This window comes from Pseudophryne corroboree, chromosome 2 (assembly GCF_028390025.1).
Source record: "Pseudophryne corroboree isolate aPseCor3 chromosome 2, aPseCor3.hap2, whole genome shotgun sequence".
NCBI lineage: Eukaryota > Metazoa > Chordata > Amphibia > Anura > Myobatrachidae > Pseudophryne > Pseudophryne corroboree.
Genome location: NC_086445.1, coordinates 274,961,640 through 274,974,839, shown reverse-complemented (window position 1 = coordinate 274,974,839; position 13,200 = coordinate 274,961,640). Strand labels below are relative to the sequence as shown.

The following is a 13,200-nucleotide window of genomic DNA, read 5'->3' as shown; positions in this document are numbered from 1 at the left end:
ATGTGTGTGTATATATGTATATATGTGTGTGTGTGTGTGTGTGTATATATATATATATATATATATATATATATATATATATATATATATATATATATATATATATATATTTACTTACCGATAATTCTATTTCTCATAGTCCGTAGTGGATGCTGGGGACTCCGTAAGGACCATGGGGAATAGCGGCTCCGCAGGAGACTGGGCACAAAAGTAAAGCTTTAGAACTACCTGGTGTGCACTGGCTCCTCCCCCTATGACCCTCCTCCAAGCCTCAGTTAGGATACTGTGCCCGGACGAGCGTACACAATAAGGAAGGATTTTGAATCCCGGGTAAGACTCATACCAGCCACACCAATCACACCATATAACTTGTGATCTAAACCCAGTTAACAGCATGATAACAGAGGAGCCTCTAGAAAAGATGGCTCACTACAGCAATAACCCGATTTTTTTTTTTTTTTTTTTTTTTTTTTGGTAACAATAACTATGTACCAGTATTGCAGACAATCCGCACTTGGGATGGGCGCCCAGCATCCACTACGGACTACGAGAAATAGAATTATCGGTAAGTAAATTCTTATTTTCTCTAACGTCCTAAGTGGATGCTGGGGACTCCGTAAGGACCATGGGGATTATACCAAAGCTCCCAAACGGGCGGAAGAGTGCGGATGACTCTGCAGCACCAAATGAGAGAACTCCAGGTCCTCCTCAGCCAGGGTATCAAATTTGTAGAATTTTACAAACGTATTTGCTCCTGACCAAGTAGCTGCTCGGCAAAGTTGTAAAGCCGAGACCCCTCGGGCAGCCGCCCAAGATGAGCCCACCTTCCTTGTGGAATGGGCTTTTACAGATTTTGGCTGTGGCAGGCCTGCCACAGAATGTGCAAGCTGAATTGTACTACAAATCCAACGAGCAATAGTCTGCTTAGAAGCAGGAGCACCCAGCTTGTTGGGTGCATACAGAATAAACAACGAGTCAGATTTTCTGACTCCAGCCGTCCTGGAAACCTATATTTCCAGGACTCTGACAACGTCTAGCAACTTGGAGTCCTCCAAGTCCCTAGTAGCCGCAGGCACCACAATAGGTTTATTCAGGTGAAACGCTGAAAACCACCTTAGGGAGAAACTGAGGACAAGTCCTCAATTTCGCCCTGTCCGAATGGAAAATCAGATGAGGGCTTTTACAGGATAAAGCCGCCAATTCTGACACGCACCTGGCCCAGGCCAGGGCCAACAGCATGACCACTTTCCATGTGAGATATTTTAACTCCACATATTTAAGTGGTTCAAACCAATGTGACTTTTGGAATCCCAGAACTACATTTAGATCCCAAGGTGCCACTGGAGGCACAAAAGGAGGCTGTATATACAGTACCCCTTTCACAAACGTCTGAACTTCAGGGACTGAAGCTAGTTCTTTTTGGAAGAAAATTGACAGGGCCGAAATTTGAACCTTAATGGACCCCCATTTCAGGCCCATAGACACTCCTGTTTGCAGGAAATGTAGGAATCGACCTAGTTGAAAAATTCCTCCGTCAGGGCCTTACTGGCCTCGCACCACGCAACATATTTTCGCCAAATGCGGTGATAATGTTTTGCGGTTATATCTTTCCTGGCTTTGATCAGGATAGGAATGACTTCATCCGGAATGCCTTTCTCCTTCAGGATCCGGCGTTCAACCGCCATGCCGTCAAACGCAGCCGCGGTAAGTCTTGGAACAGACAGGGTCCTTGCTGGAGCAGGTCCCTTCTTAGAGGTAGAGGCCACGGATCCTCCGTGAGAATCTCTTGAAGTTCCGTTTACCAAGTCCTTCTTGGCCAATCCGGAGCCACGAATATAGTGCTTACTCCTCTCCATCTTATAATTCTCAGTACCTTGGGTATGAGAGGCAGAGGAGGGAACACATACACTGACTGGTACACCCACTGTGTTACCAGAGCGTCCACAGCTATTGCCTGAGGGTCCCTTGACCTGGCGCAATACTTGTCGAGTTTTATAAACATGTGGAAGACTTCTGGGTGAAGTCCCCACTCTCCCGGGTGGAGGTCGTGTCTGCTGAGGAAGTCTGCTTCCCAGTTGTCCACTCCCGGAATGAATACTGCTGACAGTGCTATCACATGATTTTCCGCCCAGCGAAGAATCCTTGCAGCTTCTGCCATTGCCCCCCTGCTTCTTGTGTGACCCTGTCTGTTTACGTTGGTGACTGCCGTGATGTTGTCCGAATGGATCAACTCCGGGTGACCTTGAAGCAGAGGTCTTGCTGAGCTTAGAGCATTGTAAATGGCCCTTAGCTTCAGGATATTTATGTGAAGTGATGTCTCCAGGCTTGACCATAAGCTCTGGAAATTACTTCCCTGTGTGACTGCTCCCCAGCCTCGCAGGCTGGCATCCGTGGTCACCAGGACCCAGTCCTGAATGTGCGGCCCTCTAGAAGATGAGCACTCTGCAACCACCACAGGAGAGACACCCTTGTGCTTGGTGACAGGGTTATCCGCTGATGCATCTGAAGATGCGACCCGGACCATTTGTCCAGCAGGTCCCACTGGAAAGTTCTCGCGTGGAATCTGCCGAATGGGATTGCTTCGTAGGAAGCCACCATTTTTCCCAGAACCATTTCATTGATGTACTGAGACTTGGCTCGGTTATAGGAGGTTCCCGACTTTCTCCTCCGGGAGAAACACCTTTTTCTGGACTGTGTCCAGGATCATCCCTAGGAACAGAAGACGAGTCGTCGGAATCAGCTGCGATTTTGGAATATTGAGAATCCAATCGTGCTGCCGCAACACTACCTGAGATAGTGCTACACCGACCTCCAACTGTTCCCTGGATCTTACCCTTATCAGGGAATCGTCCAAGTAAGGGATAACTAAAATTCCCTTCCTTCGAAGGAGTATCATCATTTCGGCCATTACCTTGGTAAAGACCCGGGGTGCCGTGGACCATCCATACGGCAACGTCTGAAACTGATAGTGACAGTTCTGTACCATAAACCTGAGGTACCCTTGGTGAGAAGGGTAAATTGGGACATGAAGGTAAGCATCCTTGATGTCCCGAGACATCATGTAGTCCCCTTCTTCCAGGTTCGCAATCACTGCTCTGAGTGACTCAATCTTGAATTTGAACCTCTGTATGTAAGTGTTCAAAGATTTTAGATTTAGAATCGGTCTCACCGAGCCGTCCGGCTTCGGTACCACAACAGTGTGGAATAATACCCCGTTCCCTGTTGCAGGAGGGGTACCTTGATTATCACCTGCTGGGAATACAGCTTGTGAATGGCTTCCAAAACTGCCTCCCTGTCAGAAGGAGACATCGGTAAAGCCGACTTTAGGAAACGGCGAGGGGGAGACGTCTCGAATTCCAATTTGTACCCCTGAGATATCACCTGAAGGATCCAGGGGTCTACTTGCGAGTGAGCCCACTGCGCGCTGAAATTCATTGAGACGGGCCCCCACCGTGCCTGATTGTGCTTGTAAAGCCCCAGCGTCATACTGAGGGCTTGGCAGAGGCGGGAGAGGGCTTCTGTTCCTGGGAACTGGCTGATTTCTGCAGCCTTTTTCCTCTCCCTCTGTCACGGGGCAGAAATGAGGAACCTTTTGCCCGCTTGCCCACGAAAAGACTGCGCCTGATAATACGGCGTCTTCTTATGTTGAGAGGCGACCTGGGGTACAAACGTGGATTTCCCAGCTGTTGCCGTGGCCACCAGGTCTGAAAGACCGACCCCAAATAACTCCTCCCCTTAATAAGGGAATACTTCCAAATGCCGTTTGGAATCCGCATCACCTGACCACTGTCGTGTCCATAACCCTCTACTGGCAGAAATGGACAACGCACTTAGACTTGATGCCAGTCGGCAAATATTCCGCTGTGCATCACGCATATATAGAAATGCATCTTTTAAATGCTCTATAGGCAATAATATACTGTCCCTATCTAGGGTATCAATATTTTCAGTCAGGGAATCCGACCACGCCAACCCAGCACTGCACATCCAGGCTGAGGCGATTGCTGGTCGCAGTAGAACACCAGTATGTGTGTAAATACATTTTAGGATACCCTCCTGCTTTCTATCAGCAGGATCCTTAAGGGCGGCCATCTCAGGAGAGGGTAGAGCCCTTGTTCTTACAAGCGTGTGAGCGCTTTATCCACCCTAGGGGGTGTTTCCCAACGCACCCTAACCTCTGGCGGGAAAGGATATAATGCCAATAACATTTTAGAAATTATCAGTTGTTATCGGGGGAAACCCACGCATCATCACACACCTCATTTAATTTCTCAGATTCAGGAAAACTACAGGTAGTTTTTCCTCACCGAACATAATACCCCTTTTTGGTGGTACTCGTATTATCAGAAATGTGTAAAACATTTTTCATTGCCTCAATCATGTAACGTGTGGCCCTACTGGAAGTCACATTTGTCTCTTCACCGTCGACACTGGAGTCAGTATCCGTGTCGGCGTCTATATCTGCCATCTGAGGTAACGGGCGCTTTAGAGCCCCTGACGGCCTATGAGACGTCTGGACAGGCACAAGCTGAGTAGCCGGCTGTCTCATGTCAACCACTGTCTTTTATACAGAGCTGACACTGTCACGTAATTCCTTCCAACAGTTCATCCACTCAGGTGTCGACCCCCTAGGGGGTGACATCACTATTACAGGCAATCTGCTCCGTCTCCACATCATTTTTCTCCTCATACATGTCGAGACAAACATACCGACACACAGCACACACACAGGGAATGCTCTGATAGAGGACAGGACCCCACTAGCCCTTTGGGGAGACAGAGGGAGTTTGCCAGCACACACCAGAGCGCTATATATATACAGGGATAACCTTATATAAGTGTTTTTCCCCTTATAGCTGCTGTATTTTTAATACTGCGCGTAATTAGTGCCCCCCTCTCTTTTTTTTAACCCTTTCTGTAGTGTAGTGACTGCAGGGGAGAGCCAGGGAGCTTCCCTCCAACGGAGCTGTGAGGGAAAATGGCGCCAGTGTGCTGAGGAGATAGGCTCCGCCCCCTTTCCGGCGGCCTTATCTCCCGTTTTTCTGTGTATTCTGGCAGGGGTTAAATTCATCCATATAGCCCAGGAGCTATATGTGATGCATTTTTTTTGCCATCCAAGGTGTTTTTATTGCGTCTCAGGGCGCCCCCCCCCCAGCGCCCTGCACCCTCAGTGACCGGAGTGTGAAGTGTGCTGAGAGCAATGGCGCACAGCTGCAGTGCTGTGCGCTACCTTGTTGAAGACAGGACGTCTTCTGCCGCCGATTTTCCGGACTCTTCTGTCTTCTGGCTCTGTAAGGGGGCTGGCGGCGCGGCTCTGGGACCTATCCATGGCTGGGCCTGTGATCGGTCCCTCTGGAGCTAATGTCCAGTAGCCTAAGAAGCCCAATCCACTCTGCACGCAGGTGAGTTCGCTTCTTCTCCCCTTAGTCCCTCGATGCAGTGAGCCTGTTGCCAGCAGGTCTCACTGAACATAAAAAACCTAAAACTAAACTTTTCACTAAGCAGCTCAGGAGAGCCACCTAGTGTGCACCCTTCTCGTTCGGGCACAAAAATCTAACTGAGGCTTGGAGGAGGGTCATAGGGGGAGGAGCCAGTGCACACCAGGTAGTTCTAAAGCTTTACTTTTGTGCCCAGTCTCCTGCGGAGCCGCTATTCCCCATGGTCCTTACGGAGTCCCCAGCATCTACTTAGGACGTTAGATAGATATATATATATATATATATATATATATATATATATATATATATATATATATATATATATATATATATTTCTCTATGTATGTATGTATGTATATATATATATATATATATATGTGTGTGTGTATATATATATATATATATATATATATATATGTGTGTGTGTGTATATATATATATATATATATATATATATATATATGTGTGTGTGTATATGTATGTATATATATATATATATATATATATATATATCTATCTATCTGTTTCAGATCTGATCGCAGCAGCAAATTTGTTAGCAGTTGAGCAAAACCATGGGGGTCATTCTGAGTTGATTGCTCGCTAGCTGCTTTTTGCAGACGTATAGTCGCCGCCCACAGGGGAGTGTATTTTAGTTGCGCAAGTCTGCAGTACAAAATCAGTTTTTGCAGTAACTGAGTAGGTCTGAACTTACTTAGCCGCTGCGATCACTTCAGCCTGTCCGGTCCCGGAATTGACGTCAGACACCTGCCCTGGAAACGCCTACGTTTTTCCAACTACTCCCTGAAAACGGTCAGTTGACACCCATATACGCCTTCTTCCTGTCAATCTTCTTGCGATCGGCTGTGCGAATGGATTCTTCGTTAAATCCATCGGCCAGCAACGATCCGCTGTGTATGCGTGCGCAGTAGTGACCTGATCGCTGCGAAAAACCGCAGCATGCGATCAGGTCGGAATGACCCCGCATGGGCACTGCAGGTGGGGCAGATATAACGTGCAGAGGGAGTTAGATTTGGGTGGGTTATTTTGTTTCTGTGCAGGGTAAATACTGGCTGCTTTATTTTTACACTGCAACTTAGATTTGCGTTTGAACACACCCCACCCAAATCTAACTCTCTCTGCACATGTTATATCTGCCCCCACCCTGCAGTGCACATGGTTTTGCCCAACTGCTTACAGATTTGCTGCTGCGATCAACTCTGAATTACCCCCTTTGTCTCTTGAGTAGTATAGTGATGTGCTTCTACAAAATTGTTGCTGTCTGATGGACTCTGCTGTGGAGGTGGTAAGATTGTTTAAATGGACAATAGCCCAGATTAGGGTTTGTGGGGGCCCAACAATAAAACTGATGCTGGCATTGTATAAAAAAAAAAAAAAATACTCCCAGCACCACAAATGTGTAAATACACTGTTCTACCCAGGTTTCACATTATGCTATATGCCAGACAGAAATCCCAGGTCAGGCATACCACAGTGACCTCCAGGATGGTGATGTAGCTACCGATGTGTGTGGGGCTCCTGGGTGACCACCCCGTCTGCCCTTTTAATTTGGCATTGCTGTGCGTAAAGCTATATGTCAAATCAGGGCTTGAAAAAGGTTTCTAAAATCTAGGAGCCAGGATAAATGTGTAGGAGCCAGACCACCATCTCTTCTGAGTGGCCACACAGCTACGGTAGTGCCCCAGGCAAACCACCCTGCCCTATGGTCACATTACTACCCCCTCTGCAGCTGCAATCCCCAGCCATGCATAGACCCTTTTACGAGAGAGCTCTATGCAGCAGGAGTTTGGAGACAGTGCAGGCCAGGACAGACATTCATCACATGCACTGCTGGGGCTGATGAGGATCTGCGTCATGTATGCATGTTTCCGAAGACCTAAGGAGTGCTAGCATTATTTACATCCAAGCCACTTAAAGACCAGTAACTAAATTATATTAAGTTCATAATTTCACAGTAGGGAATACAGTGTAGAAAACATAATGCAGTGTGAGTATTCCGTGTTTGCAATCCATCCTTTAGCCCAGCTTCAGTGATTCTCTGCAAAATGTGGCTATTTGTGTATAAACCCAACTTGCATAGGTGCTGTTAAGACTCAAAAGGGGTAATTCAGAGTTGATCGTAGATGTGCTAAATATAGCACATCTGCGATCATTTACTCTGACATGCGGGGTGACGCCCACCACAGGGCTAGTCAGCCCCTCATGTCAGGTCCTACCTCCCACACGGGTACAAAAGCATCACAAGGCACCGATGCCTTTGTACCTGGCGAGTAGCTCCTGCACCCTGCCAGGGAGCTACGCACCGCGTCCCGGGTTGCAGCGACTTGTGACATCATGCAGCCCGCCCCGCCAATGACGTTCTAATGCTGTTGGCACGCCCCCTCCCACCCTGCGACCGCCTCTGCCTCTCAATCAGGCAGAGGTGATCGCATCCAATGAGATGCTGATAGCATCTCGCTGGGCTCCCAGGATGCGCGAGCGCACTCCACAAAGTGATTCTGACTGCGATCACTGCAGCGATGCAGTCTGCATTACCCCCAATATGACCAGACCCCAATGCAAATGATAACACGTCTGTGTGTTGTTTAACCACTTGCCTGCCGACCATGCCTGCAAGTGCTTTATCTGACCAGTCGGATAGAGAGTTTGCAGCGGCAGGTAAGAGAAAATTACCTCTGCTGCTGCTCTCAGAGGGACCGAAAGTTGCCTCTGCGTTCCCGCACCCTCCACTTAGTGTCTGCTGTGCTGCCGATCTGGTGGCTGCCCCATCTGTTAAAACTGAAAGCTGCGATGTTCCGATTGTGCCGACCGATGTTCCAATGTTTGGCCAGGGAAACGATTTTATTTTCCATGTATCAAAAACAAATGTGTTTTTTTTTTTTTCTTTTACTAAAATCATTTTGGATAACATTTAATTGAACTTCACCTAATTCACTTATTTAAAAAAAACAAAAAACAAAAACCTGACAATTTCTGAGCGTTTTTTTTTAGAAAAGAATTAATCAGTTAAGTGGTTAATGGCCATGCAATTATGCCAGCAGTGGTCGTTGTTCAACCTGTTTTTCTGTTGTGATGCTTGGGGGTGACGAGCCAAGCTGCCTAAGAAAATTTGCATTTGTGCAGCTAGTAATAGCTAGATTTACAGGCAGTCTGTAATGTAACTTTTTTTTGTTTTTCTTCATTCCTCTCCGACCTAAAGGCACTTTTCCCATAGACTTGACTAAAACACGCCTCCAAGTGCAGGGTCAAGCTAATGATGCAAAGTACAAAGAAATCCGCTACCGAGGAATGTTCCATGCACTTGTTAGAATATGCAAAGAAGAAGGTTTGAAAGCACTGTATTCTGGGTAAGTAGTTTGATCTGTTCTTGGCTGTGTTTTACAATGCACTACATATGCACTGGCCTTTGCAGTGCCTTTATCGCATGTAAAAAGCCATATAACATAAGGTGTGTTTTTTGTTTGTTTTTATTAATATGCAATTACATATGTGTACAATCTGAATTTAATTTAAACATGTCTGAAACAAAACAGGAAGTTACAGAGGTGCTGGGCTTCTCCCAAGCTCTCCCCGTAATGTGAGTAGATGCCATGCGCATCTGTTTATGCAGTGGCAGCACAGCTCCGGACAGACTGTTGTAGCATGGAATCACTAAAAGGGCAGGGTGCATTTTGTTATTTAAGAATCTTGCAGGGAGCAGTGTTTTGCTCAAACAGCCTAGCATGAAGACTAAAGCCCCATACACTCTAGACGAGATTTTGAAAGCTCTCGCTCAGAATGGCTGATCTGAGTGAGATTTCACAATCTCATCCTGTGTGTACACTAAACCCCCTCCCTCGTCTGGACATGTACATACGAGGGAGGGCCTCGTTAACGACGGCTATGGTGCAGATGCAGCATGGCCGTCGATTTCCCCCTCCTCCCCGCCGTCGCTGCCTGTCCTGGACACCGGCAAGTGTGTATGGGGTTTAAGGGAAGCAGAGCATATCATAGTGAAACAAGGGCTCAGAGGAGCATTCCTAAGCCTGTCTGCTGACTACATCATCTACCATGTGACTGGTAAAGTCATGGTAATCTATGATGTCCATCATTAATAGCAGTTTGAAGAGACAGACATATGGAGAAGGATTTACTAAGAGGTTTCTTCTAGCCGACCACAGTAGTTTATAAAAAAAAAAAAAATCACCTAATTTCCTTTATGTGCTTGCTACTTTTTACTGCAAATTTTTGTAGTCTTGTTTGTTACAATGATTTTTTTAGGGTTGCATGTGCTTAATTTGAATTAGAAATTCATTTGTAATTGCAACATTTGAACATGTAGCCACATATGAGATTATATGCTAGTACCAAACATAAATACTTAACTAAAATCTTGATATTCATACCTAAGCCTGTCTTCCATTAGGAAGTAGTGATCTGCCATGTAGCCCTTGTTGACATATACTCTTTTTGGTTGATTGTGGCGTTTTTTTCTTTCATAAACTGGCTTCCGAAAATAACTAGTTATACCAGTGGTTCCCAAACTGGGGGCCTGATTCAGGAGAAACAGGATTCATTTCTGTTTGTCCACAAATGTAATGGTTGGAAGCCAGAAGCACTGGGTTTGCCTATTACATTGAATATAAGTAATATGAATTGGTCCTGGATCCCCAAACCAGAGCACCCCTGCAAGGGCCCCGAGGCACCTCAGGCAATGGCCTGATTCAGGTTTGTAAGCAAAGCAAAAAAGCACACACCTGGACAAAACCATGTTGCACTTCAGGTGTGGCAGATGTAACGTGCAAAGAGATTTAGATTTGGTTGGGTTATATTGTTTATGTGCAGGGTAAAGACTGGTTACTTTTGCATGTAGCCCACCAATGGTAGACAGCTTTTTATTTTTACATTGCAGTTTAGATTTCAGTTTGAACACACCCCACCCAAATCTCTCTGCACATGTTACATCTGCTTCACCTGCAGTGCAACATGGTTTTGCCCAATTGATAACTTTTTTTTTTTTTGTTTGCTATCAAACCGGAGTCAGGCCATGGCCTGAGGTGCCTTGGGGCCCTTGCAGGGGTCCTCTGGTTTGGGGAGCTAGGACCAATTCATATTACTTACATTCAATGTAGTAGGCAAACCCAGTGCTTCTGGCTTCCAATTATAACATTTGTGGACAAACAGAAGTGAATCCTGTTCCTCACCACATAACTGCATTTTTTTTCCTGTATCCTGCCCTCAATCCCTACAGTGTTAGCCAGGCTCCTTCTCCCAGTTCTCACTTTAGGGTTGATTTATCAAGCAGTGAAAATAGTGGAGACATTGCCCATAGCAACAAATCAGGGTTTTCCTATCCTTTTATAGTATGTACTTGATAAATGCTACTTCAAAGCTGATTGGTTGCTATAGGCATCTTCTCTGCTGGTCCAAGTCTCCACTTTTTTCTCTGACGTCCTAGTGGATGCTGGGTACTCCGTAAGGACCATGGGGAATAGACGGGCTCCGCAGGAGACTGGGCACTTCTTTAAAGAAAAGATTAGGTACTACATCTGGTGTGCACTGGCTCCTCCCTCTATGCCCCTCCTCCAGACCTCAGTTAGAATCTGTGCCCGGCCTGAGCTGGATGCACTTAGTGGGCTCTCCTGAGTTCACTAAAAAGAAAAGTATTTGTTAGGTTTTTTATTTTCAGTGAGATCTGCTGGCAACAGACTCACTGCTACGTGGGACTTAGGGGAGAGAAGCAAACCTACCTGCTTGCAGCTAGCTTGTGCTTCTAGGCTACTGGACACCATTAGCTCCAGAGGGATCGAACACAGGGCCCGACCTCGATCGTCCGTTCCCGGAGCCGCACCGCCGTCCCCCTTGCAGAGCCAGAAGACGGAAGAAACCGGAGGAAATCGGCGGCTGAAGACTTCGGTCTTCAATAAGGTAGCGCACAGCACTGCAGCTGTGCGCCATTGCTCCCACAGCACACCACACGCTCTGGTCACTGGTGGGTGCAGGGCGTTGGGGGGGGGGGGGGGGGGGGGGCGGCGCGCCCTGGGCTGCAATTAATATACCTTTTGGCAATAAAAAGCACATAATACAGTGTTTAACACTGTATATGTGCAGAAACCCCCGCCATTAACGTTATAAAAAGCGGGAGAAGCCCGCCGTTGAAGGGGCGGGGCTATCTTCCTCAGCACAGCCAGCGCCATTTTCTCTTCACAGCTCCGCTGGAAGGACGCTCCCCAGGCTCTCCCCTGCAGTATACACTACAGAAGTGGTAAAAAAGAGAGGGGGGGGCACATAAATTTAGGCGCAAATTGTGATATAAGCAGCTATAGGGGGAAAATTCACTTTGTGTATAGTGTATATCCCTCTGTTATATAGCGCTCTGGTGTGTGCTGGCATACTCTCTCTCGGTCTCCCCAAAGGACTTTGTGGGGTCCTGTCCTCAGTCAGAGAATTCCCTGTGTGTGTGTGCGGTGTGTCGGTACGGCTGTGTCGATATGTTTGATGAGGACGCTTACGTGGAGGCGGAGCAGGTGCCGATAAGTGTGATGTCGCCCCCTGCGGGGCCGACACCTGAGTGGATGGATATGTGGAAGGTATTAACCGACAGTGTCAACTCCTTGCATAAAAGGTTCGATGACGCAGCTTTGGGACAGCTGGCATCTCAGCCCGCGCCTGCCCAGGCATCTCAGAGGCCGTCAGGGGCTCAAAAACGCCCGCTACCTCAGATGGCAGACACAGATGTCGACACGGAGTCCGACTCCAGTGTCGACGAGGATGAGACAAATATACAATCCACTAGGGCCATCCGATGCATGATTACGGCAATGAAAAATGTGTTGCACATTTCTGACATTAACCCGGTTACCACAAAAAAGGGTATTATGTTTGGGGAGAAAAAGCAGCCAGTGACTTTTCCCCCATCTGATGAGTTAAATGAATTGTGTGAAGAAGCGTGGGGTTCCCCAGATAAGAAACTAGTAATTTCTAAGCGGTTACTAATGGCGTACCCTTTCCCGCCAACGGATAGGTTACGCTGGGAGACATCCCCTAAGGTGGACAAGGCGCTCACACGCTTATCAAAAAAGGTGGCACTGCCTTCTCAGGATACGGCCGCCTTAAAGGAGCCTGCAGATAGAAAGCAGGAGGCTATCTTGAAGTCTGTGTATACACACTCAGGTACTATACTGAGACCTGCTATTGCTTCAGCATGGATGTGTAGTGCTGCAGCAGCGTGGTCTGATTCCCTGTCTGATAACATTGATTCCCTTGACAGGGACACTGTGTTGCTAAACATAGAGCATATTAAAGACGTAGTCTTATATATGAGAGATGCACAGAGGGACATTTGCCGGCTGGCATCTAGAATTAATGCAATGTCCATTTCTGCCAGGAGAGTATTATGGACTCGGCAGTGGACAGGTGATGCTGATTCTAAAAGGCACATGGAAATTTTGCCTTATAAGGGTGAGGAATTGTTTGGGGACGGTCTTTCGGACCTCATAACCACAGCAACAGCTGGGAAGTCGACTTTTTTACCTCAGGTTCCCTCACAGCCTAAGAAAGCACCGTATTATCAAGTACAGTCCTTTCGGCCTCAGAAAGGTAAGCGGGTTAGAGGCGCGTCCTTTCTGCCCAGAGGCAGGGGTAGAGGGAAAAAGCTGCACCATACAGCCAGTTCCCAAGAACAAAAATCCTCCCCTGCTTCCACTAAGTCCACCGCATGACGCTGGGGCTCCACATGTGGAGCCAGGTGCGGTGGGGGCCCGTC

General features: G+C 47.2%; 1 protein-coding gene across 2 annotated transcripts in view; it reads left to right on the top strand.

The window, feature by feature from the left end:
- Positions 1-13,200, top strand: part of SLC25A30 (solute carrier family 25 member 30) — a 101,286-nt gene that overhangs the window by 43,843 nt on the left and 44,243 nt on the right. For both annotated transcript variants that reach the window (XM_063952824.1, XM_063952825.1), the window contains exon 3: positions 8,656-8,803. In XM_063952824.1, coding sequence (XP_063808894.1) covers positions 8,656-8,803 — 148 coding nt within the window. The remainder of the gene's footprint in view (positions 1-8,655; positions 8,804-13,200) is intronic.